Source organism: Phycodurus eques, chromosome 2 (assembly GCF_024500275.1).
Source record: "Phycodurus eques isolate BA_2022a chromosome 2, UOR_Pequ_1.1, whole genome shotgun sequence".
Lineage (NCBI taxonomy): Eukaryota > Metazoa > Chordata > Actinopteri > Syngnathiformes > Syngnathidae > Phycodurus > Phycodurus eques.
In genome coordinates this window covers 13,433,229-13,451,803 of record NC_084526.1, presented here as the reverse complement: position 1 = coordinate 13,451,803, position 18,575 = coordinate 13,433,229, and the positions used below count along the sequence as shown (strand labels likewise).

Here is an 18,575-nt window from a genome sequence, read left to right as displayed (position 1 = left end):
CTGTTCAAGTCAAATTTCAGCCGATAGTGTTAAGTACATATAATAAGGGAGGCCCGTCGTGTTGTTGTTCGCGTTCTTTTTAGCATCAGCATATCAATTCCACGGACGGCCGAAAATGTTGTTTGAAGTGCACGCTACTGACACCTATGGGATTTAAGTGGAACGGCAATGACATTAACATACAGCGTGAGCACCTCACGTTTCAAACGACACTTCTAAAATCGTCCCGTACTAACTAATAAGCTACAGTGACACATTAGGATTATAAACACATTGCAACAGGGAAAAAAAAGTCAATAAAGTTTGCCTAAGTTTCGACTTTCTTCAATACGTTTTGCTGACATTTGCACACACTCCAGAGTGAGTGGAAATGGGCAATCCACTTTCTCAGCCTGGGTCAGTGGAGCCACTAACATTCCATCTCCTATACATTTTCATTTTTACAGCTGTGGATTGCTTCCCCACCGCCGATGTCGAGGCTCGACTCAAATACACTTCATCATTCTACACTGCCATCAAGAAAAAAATCTTTTCTCTGCCCCATTTCCCTGAAAGTGAGCTCAGCAATCGGTCTTTCTCTGAGATGCTCTCTAGCTACACAACTTCTACTGGTGACACACTGTCGATAAAACACTGCCATGGTTCAACAGGTTTGACCGCTTAGTGGTGGGAATATGCTGATTTGACAACTTCAACATCAACCTGAGGGAATGGATTACAGTAGCTCATTGTAATTTATAGAGCACTGTGCCATGGCCATTTGGACTGGGGTTTCTTTTCTTATTTTTAAGCTAAATATTGATGTATTTCTTGGTGTCACACTGTGGACCATCACTTTATGATGCTACACTGCTTTATTACAACTTTCCTGTTTTTGTAGCTTACTTCTGTTGGCTCTGTTTGTTTCTACAACTAAAGGTGTCGAGAGTAACGTTTGCAGTAATTACACATCATACACATTATGGTTGTGCGCACAAGCAAACCTTGAGACTACCTCTTCCATGCAACATTTTGGTAATGTTCCAGTTCGTTGAAAGTATTTATGTTTTTACACATCTATCTGTCCTTGACAGGGTGTATTATTCAGCCCTCGAATCATAAATACTATTGTCCGAAGAGTGCAGGCCAGGTAGACGGTAACTTACTGTGACGGGAGGAGCTGCTGCTTAAACGTATGTATTTCTCTCAGATAAACCAGCCATAAAACATTGTTAAATAACCCTAGCCTATGTTTTTTTTTTTTTTTTTTTTTTTTTCAACCTGTCCTGTTCAGCTGCATGGCCTTGCAGAATGGTGGATCTGTATGCCTTTGTGCTGGAACAGTTTTGCTGTGCAACAGGGGAGTTTGAAATACTCTGCTTAATTTTAAATTTTTGTTTTGTTTTAAATTAATCTGATGTTTATTGAAAATGCAGCTGGACAGAAAAAGGTTTTTAGGGGACAGACGGGGGGACAGAGTGGACAAGGGGTGAGTACCACAGCAGAACAATAGTGAGGCTGTCTAGATATTTAAACACAAGTAACATTACGACAGTTATTTGTAGATTGAGGGGTTGGGGCTGGAGGGGGGGGACCTGGTGAGGACATGCAATAACTAACCGAGGGAACCAGATAAGAGAGGACAGAAAAGAGCAGGACAGGATGTGGGAAAATGAGGAAGGCAGTGCTATTGTCGAGTGGTGCGGTGGGGTTCTTTTTTAGTGTCTAAACACCTGTAAGAAACTGTGAGTTGATATCTTAGTATAACCTGTGTTGTTATAAGTGTTATAAGTATAAGTTATAAGCACAAGCAATACAAGTCTCTAGTTTTTCTATCGAACTTATTAGTGAATGAACACCATATCACATGCATGCTAGTCAACAGGTGTACGGAGTTGCTGAGTCGGCCTATCGAAGATGTGTTCCTGCCGTCGCCTGTCATTTTGCCTATGCGTCCTCCTCGCCAAAATAACTAGTCATCCTTACTCACAGCAGCGTGAGGTTGCACTTGATTTTCAAACACTGTATTTGAAAACGCAGTCAGCCACGGCATTTGTCTCAGGTTTGATAAATCACATTGTGCATACTGAATTCATCTATTTGCTTGACTCCTCCCAATATTTTGCAAATTCTAGTAAAAATGCGTGAAATAAATGTGCGAGAATTTTGCCCCGCTATCCTGGTTGCGTCTGGTTAGTAGATCAGCTTCCACATCAATTTGCGTGAGCAATCAAATTTGTGCCTGTTTTTCCATGTGCCTACCTTTAGTAAATCACACCCTATGTAATCACACATTGTTATGGTCCAACAAGACTTTACAACCTCCCCCAGCAAGAATGAACGTCGTCGTAAACCATGATGAAGGTGGACAACCACGGTGCTTATTATAGTCGTTTAAGGAGGCTAACAGCCTGCTGCTCTCAAGGCTGCTCTATTGATTGTGTAATTAGCAGACGGGGTCCCAGCCGTGCTGAAATCTACACAATAAACTAGAATTGTGTCCAAGAGGTCACCGTGGTGACCGAGACACACTCATCGCACGGCACTTATTATAATGATCTGGCTCTACTGTGAGGAGGTTTTCTAGCATTTAGGACAGATTCTTGTCCTAAATGATTCCAACTTGTATGGGATTCATGGCAATTGACTACAATTATGTGTAAAATGTAAATATTTACCATATCCATTTGATATATATAAGTAATTGGCATAATAATTGATATATAATCAATTGATTGTTGAGAATTTTGTCCATTGTGGCGGTAAACCCTAACTTTATGAAAATAAAAGCTTTGTAAGCCGCATCCACAGCAGACAGCTACTATAATAGAACAATAAAAACATGAAAGACTAGAAAAATCAACTGGACATTTTCCACTTCATATTACATTATATCTTAAAACTCAAATTATCTTATGATATTGTTACTAAAATGCTATTGATTATGTTGCTAGACGTGTACAATTATGAAGACCTAATTCCTAAACTATTATACACTCTCCCCTTACCATGACAAGGAATGAAGTAGCGTAAATTGAATTATTGGTGATATAACCCACAGCTAACCCACGTCTGACCCCTGGCTTTAAAGTGGTGCTTGTTTACAAAACATTGCCTTGCAGGTGCTTTACTGGTGGAGCTACAGTAGGAAATGCTGCATGCATAATTCAACACTGAATACACAGTCGTGTTTCCCACTAGCATTCCCCGGGACAAAAACAAAAAAAATCAACTGTAGCACTAACCAACACAAGGAGGAAAGCGCAATAACAAGATGCACGATGTTTATCCGTGCAAATACAAAGCTGTTCTTATCAAAGACGACGCAGAGTGAGGTACAAGTGTTGAGTGAATATAAGTGCTGCCAACTGCGCTGCTGTGAAATGGTTGGTTTAGTGACCTAAATGATATAGTTGGACCGGGCTTGTAATGTACAGCATGGGTCCATTGGATCCCGTGCATCAGCTTATGGTGTTCATAAGCAACCTGGTGAGAGCGTATGTCGAGCTGGGATGAAGTCACAGGTGCACGACACAATGGAAAGAGTGGAGCTTCAGCAGGCTGGAAAACAACGTGTGGCAAGCGACCTCCTTGTTACATACTGTATAAACATCTTCATAGGGTTAATACAAGAATTTATTTCACTTATTAATAATTTTGTTCAGTGTTTCCCTCTGATCCACAATGGTGTATGCGGTCAAGTGTGGTAAGCAATGCACAGATACATAAAGTGGGGAAACCAAGCAACCACTGAGCAGATGCATGTCATGCTCCTTAGGTCATATATGTCAAACTCAGGCCCGGGGCCAAATTTGGCTCAAGATGTAATTATATTTGACCCGCAAGAACATATCAAATGTGTATTAGAGCTGGCCCGCCAGTATATAGCACATGAGAAACTAATATTACAAATCCCAGAATGCTTTGCTAGTGTGTTGGCCCATCAGTCTAGACCGGCGAGCGCCCCTTTCCTTTCTGTTGCAGTCGTTAGCAACTATGCTACCAGTCTCCTTGAGCAAATTTACACTTCCCCTTCCCAAAAATGGCCAAATGAAAGATGGAAAACGGTTAACTTCCAAGACAGGTGGGAGGCAGATTGTCTGTTCACTAAAGTAAAAGACAGACTTGTTTGTCGTGTGTGGAGCGACGTGGCTTTTAACAAAGAATATAACATCCAGCCATCCATTTTCGGAGCCGCTTCTCCTCACTAAGGTCGCGGGCGTGCTGGAGCCTATCCCAGCTGTCGTCGGGCAGGAGGCGGGGGTAAACCCTGAACTAGTTGCCAGCCAATCGCAGAGCACATACAAACAAACAACCATTCGCACTCACATTTACACCTGTGGGCAATTTAGAGTCTCCAATTAATGCATGTTTTTGGCATGTGGGAGGAAACCGGAGTGCCCGGAGAAAACCCACGCAGGCACGGGGAGAACATGCAAACTCCATAATTGAATTCATGTTTTTGTTTTTTTTAATGCCCTTTATCAACTCCCAGGCAGGGACTGTTAATAGTTTGAAGTTTGGACTTTTATTGAAGGACATTCTTATTTTTTTGGGTTGTTTTGTTGTTGGCATTTGAAAAAAAGATTTACAAGATGGAGAGAGAATAATTCACGTTATCTATTTAAATACAAAACAAGAAACAAATACAATACCACTGATGTCTTTTATCGCAAATTTGATTTCTCGTTTATCATATTAAAGTTTGTTTATTCCAGATTCAGTGTTTAAGCCAAATTTAAGTTTGTTGTCATATGAAAAACTTTAATGCCACATTTCTGCAGAGAAGGGAAACATGCACATCACAGTGATTTTTCATTAAACATTGAGTTTGGCCCGCGACGTTGTCCCAATTTTTTATGTTGGCCCACTGTGAATTTGAGTTTGACACCCCTGCCTTAGGTGAACACTCAGCGTTCTGCCTGCGCCTCCAAGAGAAACAGCACTTTTGAGGACAAAAATGTACATATTGTGGACAAGGAAGACAGATGGTTTGAAAGAGAAGTGAGAGAGGCCATCTTCATGAAGGTGGAAAGACCATCCCTTAACAGAGGATCTATCTCCCATTTACAACGCCATCTTTTCGTCCGTTGGAATGGATTCATCAGAGGCACGTTATTTTAATCTCAACTGATCTTGTTGAAAAAGTCAAAAGGATGTGTAATGTGACGTGCAAGCTTGCTAATTTATGGAACAAAAATAAATAAATTTGTGATCCTCCAGTAAATACTGACACTCCTTTTTTGTTTGATAGCAATCTCTAAGAAGTGTGAGAAGCACAGTACATGATGCGCAAACAGCCTTTACTTAATGGAGAACAAGAGTGACGATTAAAAGGAACAGACTTGAAGTCAGCATGATAGGAAGGACGAAGATTTTGATGAAGCTTTTCATGATGATCAAACATCTCTCATTGCGCAATAATCTATTGGTTTTACGCAGACTGTCAGTGTATATGTCAAAACGACAAAAAAAGGCTTCTAAGTAAAACAAAATAGTCAGGGGAAAAAAATACTTCCAGTGTGTCATCTGTGTCAACTCATCGCTGTACTCACCCTTCCCTGGTTTCATCTTCGTCAGTGTTGGAAAGGAGCTGCGAGCCAGCCAGCGAGAGGTCCAATGCTGCGAGGGGAAGGTCTCGGTAGCCGAAACTCACCAGCTGGACCGGAGGTGCCAAGCATTGGTTCTCATCGTCCACCTGCTGGGAGATGACCTCCAAGTCTGACAGAGCTGCAGTCTCCACGTCCCTAGTAGACCACCAGGAAAAGAAGGGAGGCACATTGGATATTTATCACTGTCCCCCTAAAAACTGCTCAATTCAAAATCTTGTACCAGGCTTTGATGCAAATTTAAATGCATTCTTTCTTGGCCCGTGTGCCACCGCTCCACAAACGTTTGTGAAATGGGTTAGCGTTACATTTTTACATACAGCAATTCTGCAAACTAACTGACTAACTGACTGACCGACCAAATACCTGACAAACTAACTGAAGAATTGAAAAATAACCTGGCAAACTAGCTAATTAACAAACTAACTCACAGATGAACAGACAAAGTAACTGACTTAACTAACAGTTAATTCAATAATTGACTAATGAACTGGCAAACAGGCTAACTGACAAACAAACTGATTGACATAAAGTCAATTAATGAATCAATGAACTGACAAAATAAAGAAATAAATGATTAACAAAATGACAAACTAATCAGCTAACTGAAGAACTAACTGACAAACTAACTAGCTGACTGACCGACTAACTGACAAACTGAAGAACTAAGAGAAGAATTGACCAACTAACTGATGGACTGAGAAACTATCTGACTAGTTAACAGGCAAAAAACTGACTAATTGAGAAACAAATGACTGACTAATTGACAAACAAAACAATTAGCTCACTGATAAAGTAACTAACTGGTAAACTAACGGATGAAGTAACCAACTGATTGACAAACCAAGCAACTACTGAACTGACTAACTAAATGACAAATAAGCTAAATGACAAACTAATTAACTAGCGAACTCACAAACCTCCTACCTGGGTGACTAGCTTACTAACCAACCAACTAACTAACTAAACAACAGTGAAAACATAAATAACCTCAGTCTTGGGAGCAATTATAATGCAATTTAAACATACGCTTACGATGAATGAAATTTATAGTGGTGGCGAACATCACTGCATTATACTGTATAAGAATATCTTCAGCCAGCCTTAAGTCAACCAAAATAACAAAGGTAAGAAAACAAAAATAATAAATGAAAACAAATCTGACAGAGCCAATCAAAACTGACTCTACTGAGATCAATATAGGTCATTAATCCAGTGGCCTATAAGTAAAATAGGTGAAAGATGGTGCCAGGACAAAGCCAACTGTGATTGAGCACAAAGGCAGTGCAGATGAAAAAGACTAATTATTCAGCTGGGCAACATGAAGAACACATTCTTATTCACTGCTGTGTCCTCGGGGCATCAACGCTGGGTCACTGAGGGTCACGCACAAACACCCACTCGGCACCATGAAACAACTGAGCGCTCATACAGTTTAGCACCACCAGAGAAGTTCCCGGTCCGACGTTCGCTCGGAGGCACCGTAATAACTGGGGCGTGTCTTGCTTGAAGTGCAGCGCTCGCATACATTTGTGACCGCTGTTGAATGCATTTTAAAGCACCGGGCAGTCTTCACAAAGCAGCAAGACAAACAGAGAGGATGAGAAGAGGTTATTCCAGGAGAGAAATAACCTGTCAAAAAAAAAAAACATTGTATTGTAGGAATTATGAGCACATCCTTGGAAAAATTACAAATAAGATCTAACCGACATTTACACTATCTGTATTTAAAGCTGCAAGCAGCAATTAACTGGACTGGACTGGAGGCGGGGTGCCCTTTTTCATGGCTAATCCTCAAAATGATCATCTAGCTTTGACGCCATGCGCCTACATTAGATGCCTTCGGCAAAAAAGCTTCGCAAAATAGCTAGTCAAAGTACGGGCCCTGGAGCTCTCTAAAAATGGCTGCTTCAAAAGTCTTGCTCATTTCGGCCCTGGGCCCTTGTCGGCCCGTGCATCCCGTAATGACTGCAGAGTGTGCTACTCACTGAGTTTTGGAGGGTCATGTTTGGGACCCCGAAAAAACGTGCATTTTCACAAGGATATAGGCCACGTGTTTACAAAAACTGGTTATTTGTCGGGCATGCTGAGGCCCCCAAAAATGTGATTCATTCATTCATGTATTATCATTCAAGAACAATAATAAACTCTAATGTCAACCTCATAATTTAGCTTAAATAAGGCTCAAAATAATTTTGGTGAAACACTGGTGTGCGTCTTTTACAGGTTGGTGTTTCTTTCATTGCAATACTGATATCTAAAGTATTGGTAAACCAGCCAAGACACTGCTAGCACTAGCATCAATGCTAACGTTACTCCTCAGCATGGTGTGCAGTGACTTTCCATTTAATTAAACACTAAAATGATGAACACATTTTTACTTCAAGATCTGCAGCACATACAATAATTTTATCATCTTTCTGTCTTTCCAAAGACTTTGGGTAAAAGGTCACAAGTAAAATGCTAAATCAGCAGGGAACGAGAAATGCTAACAACAATGGAGAACAAGTGTGCTCCTGTATTGACTTCTCTTAGGAGACAGCTCTAAATTGAGAGGAGACTGAGACAAGCATCAAAACAGGCCACTGCAGCAAAGAGGAGACAATGGAGTGTGCGGTATGCCAGCGCCCGGAGTAGGCACAGCAACAGGTTAACATTATTTTTTGTTATTTCTAGACTTAAAATGGTGAATCTGCTCAACCAATGAACGATTGAAAATGGTTTACATCACCCATATGGTCTAAACACCACATGCACTGATCCATTTCAGTGTCTCTCGCGTAACAATGTAATAGACTAACATAGTGGTTGGCAAGCAGCATAGAAGCCAGCGTGCCTACAAGACCCAGTTGTGCAAAAGCCGGGCCGCCTCAATTGAGCACGGAGGTGGAAACAAATGCTGAACACGGCCGCAGACTGACTCTGTGCATGTGTGTGCGTGTGTTGTATTTTTAGACCAGAGCAGATGCTGGTGTATCAAGTCTGACGTGACGTCATTGCCTCTCCCTTTGTCAGCTGAGTGGATTCCCACTCGCCTCCAAACGTCAAAGGAAGTAAGGCGAGGGGGGGTGGGGGGGGGCGGGGCTAGAGAGGGGGATGGGGGGTATGTCAGGGGTTATGCAACAAGCTCAGGGGGACAACAAATAAAAAGAGGAGAGCTCTGAGCAGTAAAAGAGGGGAAATGGTGCTGAAGAGGATGGTTGCATGTGAAAACTGGAGGTAATAAATGAACGGGAGGGAGGTATAGATTGGAAAGGGGAAGATGGATGGCGGGAGAGAGGGAAGGATGAGGGCAATGAAAGGAGATGATGAGGAACCATAAAGATGGAGCTGCCACATTCTGTTCAAGTCAGCCTTTTTCACGTTTATTTCAGCTACAATTTACTCTGAAATGAGTCAAAATAGCACAAAGAATTCACGCATCTCTGCAAATAGTGGCCAAGGGCATTTATTTACTCAATTGCAGATGGGAGGAGGCGTCTATGAGGTGGGAGGCCTTTATCTGTACAAGCACTTTTTTTTTTTTTTTTTTTTAATAATCCATCCATCCATTTTCAACAGAACTGGAGCCTATCCTAGCTGACTTTGGGCCTGGGTGGCGTACCCCCTAGACGAGTTGCCGGACAATCGCAAGGCAAATATAGACAAGAAACCATTCACACTAAAATAACACAAAATAAAAGGACTATTTGGATAAATGTTGACAAACTACAAGAACTGATGCAGACTGAACATGGACGCACACAACTTTGTGAAGCGACCACAGCAGAGTAAACTACAGTGCTAATTGTTGGAAAAGACATCTCCACATAACACATGATCATACTGCAGTTTTTTACAACATGTGGCAAGTCTCCAAACAGTTTACAATCTTCAGTGCTGCTATTTCGGCGCCGGGGGACGCACCTTTCGGCAGTCACAGAAGTACGTTGTCCCACTGAATTTGAAAGGACGGAAAATTGTTCCAGCAGCATTATACGGCTCAGATGCTGCTTCTCTACAGCCTGTGAGCGTCAGCGCAATGTGGGTAGCTTGGAAGTTTCCTTTCCCTGCTTAGAAGCCGTGAGAGAAGGCATGTATTTGATTGACAGCTGAGAGTTCAGGGGAGGCGGGGATTTCAGAGCATTCAGCGACACGCTTCTGCAAGCTGAAAGAATGTCAAAATTCTTCGACCATTTTGAACCCTGATTTCACGTAGATTTTTTTTGACGCATTCATTCATTGTCCGGCTTGTTAACAAGACACTTTTCTGTGATGTGTCAAATATAGAAGACATGTTTTGGTCAGTTTTGTTCTACTTTAATGTTCGTGTGTGCACAACTGCATCTATTAACTGAAATAAGTATAGTTACTGTACTAACAGTGTTGTTTGCTAATGCGAAAAGGAATAATGTACCCGTCATTTACTGAAATTGGGACACAGCGTCTATTTGAAGGACGGCCACCATTTGAGGGAGTACCGCAAGTATATACAGTATAATAATTAAACTCAACCTTTGCCCATCTTCCATTCTTGCATGCCCCAAAAATATTTGTTTCAAATCCATTATTTTCTGCTTTCTCTCCTCATTACTCCTTCAAAAGGCAGAGGGCTTCAAATTGTGATGACAGGTGCACCGAGTGACCTGAAACATTCAGTAGAAAGGCACGCAATCTGACTGACTGACAGACGGACAGACAGCTGTACCTTTTGAAAGGACACACAGGTGCCCAATTGAGGGATAGACACACACTCACTGTTTATTAAAACGTACAGCGATAATGTCAACGCTGAAAGGCTTTTGATTTCATCGGAGCGACCGAAACGCTTCAAGGTCATCAGTCTCTGGACAGGAAGTGTGTAGTTGTTAAGAGGTCGTTAACCCTCTTTTTTCTTTATCATTTTGCTAAAAATAAAATTAATTGGGATCATCTGGGATTTCTTTTGTTTTGTTTGTTTGTTTTATACCTGTCCTGTTCAGCTGCACGGCCTTGCAGAATGGTGGATCTGTATGCCTTTGTGCTGGAACACTTTAGCTGTGCAACCGGGGAGTTTGAAATACTCCTTCTGCTTATTTTATTTTATATTCTGATGTTTATTGAAAATGCAGCCGGACAAAAAAATGGTTTTAGGGTACATACAGAGGGATAGAGTGGAAAAGGGGACGAGGGGTGAGAATCACAGCAGAACAATAGTGAGACAGTCTAGATATTTGAACACAACTAACATTACAACAGCCATTTTTTGATGGGGAGGGGGGCGCGGGGGGGACCGATGAGGACATGCAATAACTAACGAAGAGAACAAGATAAGAGAGGACAGAAAAGGGCAGGAGAGGATGTGAGAAAATGAGCAAGGCAGTGCTATTGACGAAGGGTGTGGTAGGGTTCTTTTTGTAGTGTCTAAACACCTGTAAGAACCTGTGAGTTGCTATGTTAGTATAACCTGTGTTGTTGTTAACGATCCCAGCACAAGTAATTAAAGCCTATAGTGTATCTATCAAACTTATTAGTGAATGAACACCATATCACATGCTTGTTAGTCAACTGGTGTCAGCGAGCCCAACCAGTCCCAAAGGGAGGGGCATGGGCACCGGACCACCCAAGATTTACTAACTAAAAATACTTGGTCGCAGGCGTGTTGGAGCCGATCCCATCTATCATTCGGCGAGAGGCGGGGTACACCCTGAACTGGTCGCCAGCCAATCGCAGGCCACAGATAAACAAACAACAATTCAATCAACCTACCATGCATGTTTTTGAGATGTGGGAGGAAACCGGAGTGCCCGGAGAAAACCCAGCCAGGCACGGGAAGAACATACAAACTCCACACAGACATGGCCGGCATTTGAACCCCGGTCCCCAGAACTGTGAGGCAGATGTCCTAACCAGTCGTTCACCGTGCCGGCGTTTAATGAACATTTAAGTAAAGATATGCAAAATAAAAACACTTTTTTATGGCAAAATACAGCATTGTTAGCATACCATGTGTGCTGGCCGCTTGTATCCAGGATCTTGTTCTTTCGGTCACAACCCACAGTTCGTGACCATAGGTGAGGGTAGGATCGACCAGTAAATTGAGAGGTTCGCTTTTCGGCTTAGCTCCTTCTTCACCACAACGGACCAATACAAAGTCGCATCACTGCAGACGCTACACCAGTCCGCCTTTCGATCTCCCGTTCTATTCTTCCCTCACTTGTGAACAAGATACTGAGATACTTGAACTCCTCAACGTGAGGCAGGATCTCATCCCCGACCTGGAGAGGGCACTATACCCTTCTCTGACTGAGGACCATGGTCTCAGACAACATGTAGACTTGTTGGCCGAACTCCCATGCACTCTCGAGGACACTGACGAGGGTGTAGAGCTGGTTCATGGCGAGGAAGAACAACAACCACACTGCTCCTCCTGAATCTGAGACCACACTGCTCCACCTGAATCTGAGATTTGACTCCCCGACGAACCCTCCTCTACAGCACCCATGAATAGGCCTTACAGGGAGGCTGAGGAGTGTGATCCACCCCAATCAATTTCCTCCCCCGGGACATGGGAGAAGTTCTGCTGGAGGTGAGAGTTGAAACTCCTTCTGACAGGGGATTCTTCTAAACGTTCCATGCAGACCCTCAGAATACGTTAGGGCCTGGAAGGTTGGACCGGCATCTTCCCCCATCACTAGGTGGTGATCAGTTGATAGCTCCGCCCATCTCTTCACCCGAGTGTCCAAGACATGCGGCCGCAAGTTTGATAACACGACCACAAAGTCATCGAACTGCGGCATAGGATGTTCTGGTGTCAAGTGCACATACAGTATGGACATCGTTATGCTTGAACATGGTGTTCATTATCGACAGTCCGTGATGACGTCCAATAACAGAACAAACCTTGGGTTTCTGATTGGGGTTGTGGTGGGAGGGGCATTCCTCCCAATCACGTGAGCATTGAAGTCCCCCAGCAAAACGATGGAGTCCCCAGCGGCTGTGCTCTCCAGCACCCCGTCCAAGGACTCCAAAAAGGGTGGGTACTCTGAAGTGCTGTTTAGAGCAATGGCACAGACAACAGTCAGGACCCATCCCTCCACCCGAAGGCAGAGGGAGGCTACCCTCTCATCCACCGGGGTGAAGCCCAATGTACAGGCGCCGAGCCGGGGGCCAATAAGTATATCAACACCTGCTCGGCGCCTCTAACAGTGGGCAACTCCAGAGTGGAAGAGAGTCCAACCTCTCTCGAGAGGACTGGTACCAGAGCCCAAGCCGTGTGTGGAGGTGAGCCCGACTATATCTAGTCAGAACTTCTCAACCTCACACACCTGCTCGCCTCCTTCCCTGCTAGAGAGGTGACATTCCACATCCCTAGAGCTAGCTCCTGTAGCCGGGAATGGGATCACCAAGGTCCCTGCCTTTGGTCACCGCCCAGCTCACACTTCGACAGACCCCTATGGCGTCACACACAGGTGGTGAGCCCATGGGAAGGGGAACCCACGTTATCATTTTTGTCTGTGCCCGGCCACCAGGCACTCGCCTTCGAGCCCCACCTCCAGGCCTGGCTCCACAAGGGAGCCCCGGTGACCTGCACCCAGGCAAGGAAAAAGGTATTTCAATTTGTATACATCATAGGGGTCTTTTTAGCCCTGCTTTGTCTGGTCCGTCACCTAGGCCTAGGACCTGTTTGCCATGGGTGACCCTGCCAGGGGCATAAAGCCCCAGACAACCTAGCTCCCTCCACCACGATAAGGTGACGGCTCAAGGAGGGGTGAAAAACATTATGGATTTTATTCAACTATATGTGAAATACTGCACGTGCTTACACAACGGAAATTAGTTTTGAATTGGAGAAACATTTATGTAGATTTTTAAGTCGCAATAAAGCATTCTGAGCATATTTGTGGAACATGCTGGTGCTGGACATCCCATATGTATACATCTAATCAGTATTTGTAGGACGAGAGGGAAGCCCTAACTTCAATTTGAGTGGTGGAAAAATTTGGAACAGGCATAAAATTTCAAGGAAAGAAATTATCCAAAATTGGAAAATAATTCAGAACCAGATGAGAAGAAAACAAGGCACAAAGTGGCTGAAGTGAGTACTGTATTACGTTTCATTGTTATTTTCTTCTTCTTAGTTAATGAAAAGAGCTTTCACCGAGCATTGGACGTTATTGCAGTCTTGTCTCAAGAGCGACTGCCCTCATCCCAATTTGATGGGATTATTTCCCGCGGCAAGAGGGCCTCACATTTCTTTGAAGATACACAAAAACAAATTCACTTGAGGCCGGGATGCTATTGACTCATACAGCAAATGCAATATGTATCGTGCAATTCAACAAAATTGATATTGACGGGAAAAACAAGAGCTTCTGCAGACACCAACTTTTTATTGTCTGTTCAGCAAGTTGTGCATGTAAGGAATGCCGCCTACACTTGTGTATACGCAACATTACAAACACATGCATACAAATAAATGAGAAAATACAATAACATGCGGGGTAAGGGATACAGGAAGATGATACCTGCACTGTTTGAATAAATGAAAAGGGGATTACTTGCTGTGTTTGACACATACACTGTACACGAAAATCCCTGAGTGCTTAGTTTACCGATTCCTACTCAGAGACTATGGATACTCAGTGCTGGCATACTAGCCACGCTTCTCCTACAAACAGAATCTCTTCAACACCAACCCTCATGTAAAGAAGCAGCAACAATTATTACAACAATAATCATCATCATCATACACATAAACTGTCAGTGGATCTGGATTAAGGATGATAAAGGATTAAATTTTACATGAGCAAAATATATGACATCCTGATCTGATCAGTTTTGACCAAGATATAATATGCTAAATAGGATTTTTCATATATTTAAACAAAATTAACTCGGTTTCACATTATATCGTCTGATGTTGTACAACCCCAATTGCAATGAAGTTGGGACGTTGTGTTAAACATAAATAAAAACAGAATACAATGATTTTCAAATCATGTTCAACATATATTTAATTGAATACACTACAAAGACAAGATATTTAATGTTTAAACTGATTAACTTTATTGTTTTTAGCAAATAATCATTAACTTTTTTATGGCTGCAACACGTTCCAAAAAAGCTGAGATAGGGTCATGTATACCACTGTGTTATATCACCTTTCCTTTTAACAACATTCAATAAACATTTGGGAACTGAGGACACTAATTGTTGAAGCTTTGGAGGTGGAATTCTTTCCCATTCTTGCTTGAAGTACTGGTTCAGCTGTTCAACAGTCCGCCGTCTTCGTTGTCGTATTTTACGCTTCATAATGCGCCACACATTTTCAATGGGAGACAGGTCTGGACTGCAGGCAGGCCAGTCTCGTACCCGCACTCTTTTATTACGAAGCCACGCTGTTGTAACACATGCAGAATGTGGTTTGGCATTGTCTTGCTGAAATAAGCAGGGGCGTCCATGAAAAAGACGTTGCTTGGATGGCAGCATATGTTTCTCCAAAACCTGTATGTACCTTTCAGCATTAATGGTGCCTTCACAGATGTGTAAGTTACCCATGCCGTTGGCACTAACACAGCCCCATACGATCACAGATGCTGGCTTTTGAACTTTGCGTCCATAACAGTCCGGATGGTTCTTTTCCTCTTTGGCCCGGAGGACACGACGCCCACAATTATCAAAAACAATTTGAAATGTGGACTCGTCGGACCACAGAACACTTTTCATCAGTCCATCTTAGATGAGCTCGGCCCAGAGAAGCCGGCGGCGTTTCTGGGTGTTGTTGATAAATGGCTTTTGGTTTGCATAGTAGAGTTTCAAGTTGCACTACGGATGTAGCACTGAACATTGGTTTTCTGAAGTGTTCCTGAGCCCATGTGGTGATACCCTTTACACATCGATGTCGGTTTTAATTGCAGTGCCGCCTGAGGGATCGAAGTTCACGGGCATTCAATCTTGGTTTTCGGCCTTGCCGCTTACATGCAGTGATTTCTCCTGATTCTCTGAACCTTTTGATGATATTATGGACCGTAGATGATAAAATCCCTAAATTCCTTGCAATTGTACGTTGAGGAACATTGTCCTTAAACTGTTCCACTATTTTGTCACGCACTTGTTCACAAAGAGGTAAACCTCACCCCATCTTTTCTTGTGAATGACTGAGCAATTCAGGGAAGCTCCTTTTATACCCAATCATGGCACCCACCTGTTCCCAATTAGCCTGTTCACCTGTGGGATGCTCCAAACAGGTGTTTGATGAGGATTCCTCAACTTTCTCAGTCTTTTTTGCCACCTGTCCCAGCTTTTTTGGAACGTGTTGCAGCCATAAAATTCTAAGTTAATGATAATTTGCTAAAAACAATAAAGTTTATAAGTTTGAACATTAAATATATTGTCTTTGTAGTGTATTCAATTAAATATAGGTTGAACATGATTTGCAAATCATTATATTCTGTTTTTATTTGTTTAACACAACGTCCCAACTTCATTGGAATTGGGGTTGTATATTTAGTTTGTTAAAATGTGTTATTAATTCACAGAAATTATTTTCCAAAGATTTCCTCATTTCGAAATTGTTCAACTCATTTTGAATGTGAGTCACCACACTCCTGCCACCATTTAAAATGCTTCTGATTAACCCCCAAATAAAGTTCAGCTCTTCGAGTAGGCTTTTCCTAACATTTATTTTTGAAGAGATTTTGCTAACATTTTCTCTGAAGGTTTTCAAACTGATGCACTGACTGTTATTTCATACTGAAGCTTACTGAACATCTGTTAATCACAAGCACTTTAAATTACCTTATGTGAGTCCTGACTCCCATTTAACGAGTTTGAATGTGATAGGCCACAACCTAGTTATAAAAGGGTGTAAACAGTTGTGCAACCACATTATTTCAGTTGTTTGTTTTACTTCCTCTTTCAAAAAGATAAAAAAAATAATAATTACATTAATGTTGGATTGTATTATTATTTTTTTTAATGATTTATCTTGTTCTCATTTTTTTTGTATTACAAAAATGTGGTATTTGAAAAAGGATGTGAAGACTTTTTATATCCAGAGTATATATGTAACTTTTTATTTTATTGTATTTTTTTTTAATCTTATGTGGATTCTCACACATTAACATTGGAACCATTGGTACTGTATGTCAGTGTATAGTTGTATTACTTTTAAAATTGCTGTATCTAAATTATTACTATCCAACAAAAAAAGTATTTTTTTGTTTTTATCCGAAACACTAAGCAAAACATTTTGTTGTTCGGATAAAAAAAAACAAAATAATAAAAAAATTAAACTACTCATTTTTTGTAGGACAACAATGATAAATTATGCTTTTTCTTGTGCTATTGACTGTGTGTGCCCTTAATAAGGTTTTGAATGAATGAATGTAATGACTGAGTGGAGAGAAATAATGACAGAGACAATATGCAATCATTAACTTCGATGTGACAATGCTTCCAACAAACATCTATTTTCTGTGTTTTGGACTCTTCCACACACGTCATGACCTTTCTGAGACCCCCTGACGTTCTCATATAAAAATCAGCTTGGTAATTGCAAATACTCTGAGCAACATTAGCACATGTACACACTAACGAGCCTGTGGAACATGCACGCACACGCACACACGCGCGCGCACACACACACACACACACACACACACACAGGCAGCAAAGAAGAAGTGATATTCAGGGGAGTGGAATACCCCCGAGGGAGGCAGATAAAATTAAATAGCGGGCTGTAATATTGAGCGCCAGGTAGAAAAGGTCATTATGAGACAAAAGTTGCTCTGGGGATTTTAGCGACCAAAACAGAAGGTCAAGTAAGTAACTGCAAAGCATAGCCAGTAAAGAATATTCTTCTTCGGGCAAATGTGAGCGTCTCGCTCGTGATGCCGGTCATCTTTTTTTGCAAATGAGGGACCATCCATGCACCCATTTTCCATACATCTTATCTGGTTCAGGGTCACAATTGAGCTGGACCCTTTCCCAGGTGACTTCAGCCAAGAGACAGACTACGCCCTGGACTGGTCGCCAGACAATTGCATGGCACATATACCAGTTATCATTCACAGTCTCCAATAAGCATAACATGCAAAAAACCTGTGCAAGCAGAGAAGAACACGCAAACTCCACAGAGGGGGGCCTCCGCCCAGATTCAAACCCAGGACCTCTAAACTGTGAGTCAGACGTGCAAAACACTAAAACACTGTGCTGGCTATATAAGTAAAGCTTTGGTTAAAAAAAATACAAAAAATTTTTTTTTTAGATTGTGCTGGTGCAGCTAACATTTTGACAAAAATGAAATAATACCCCAAAATTCCAGGGGATCCAGTACTTTGGCATCAGCTCTAAGTGGCTTGAGATGAACTCGATGCATTAAGACAAGTTTAAACTTTTATTGGACACTGTTCATGAATCGTCCCCCAACCTGAGTCTCAGTAATATAAAATTAAGATCTACTATCCGATAAAAATCATTATAATAAAGATGCCGTAAAGTGGGGTTGCTGAATGAGGCAGGTAGATGGCAGTAAATAGCAGAATGACTTGATAGATGCCTTACAGAATTTTTTGGGTCAATAAAATTTGATTGGATTTAGATTTCCAAACATGATGTGTTGAAAACATATTTATAAGTATTTATGAGTTTAAAAATTTTCCATCCAGACTCATTTCATCTCAGGGCTCCACAATGAAAAGTTAAAGAGGACCAGTACAGGAAATTTACATCATAATATACAGTTTGCATTTATATTCAATTCCAAATATTTTTGCCATAGCAAACAGTTCTATCACCATTTACTGTACATACAACAGACTGTCAAATAGGAAAATTTAAAAATTACAATTAGTGGTAGCACCTGATTTTTTTTAAAGGCTCATTAATAAGAGGTTCTGTAACGATTTTGTCACGATTAATCACATTTTGTTTGAATACAAATATTTGACACAAAATGCTTTTATTTTTCTGTTCAAATAGATTTGTTATGTGGACATAAATGTGAACCTACTTATAAATTCAATT

At 41.7% G+C, this 18,575-nt stretch overlaps 1 protein-coding gene across 1 annotated transcript in view; it reads right to left on the bottom strand.

Moving 5' to 3' along the window:
* LOC133397281 (transmembrane protein 266-like) overlaps positions 1-18,575 on the bottom strand; it is a 60,121-nt gene that overhangs the window by 37,203 nt on the left and 4,343 nt on the right. Inside the window, exon 3 of the mRNA XM_061667980.1 lies at positions 5,535-5,726. Coding sequence (XP_061523964.1) covers positions 5,535-5,726 — 192 coding nt within the window. The remainder of the gene's footprint in view (positions 1-5,534; positions 5,727-18,575) is intronic.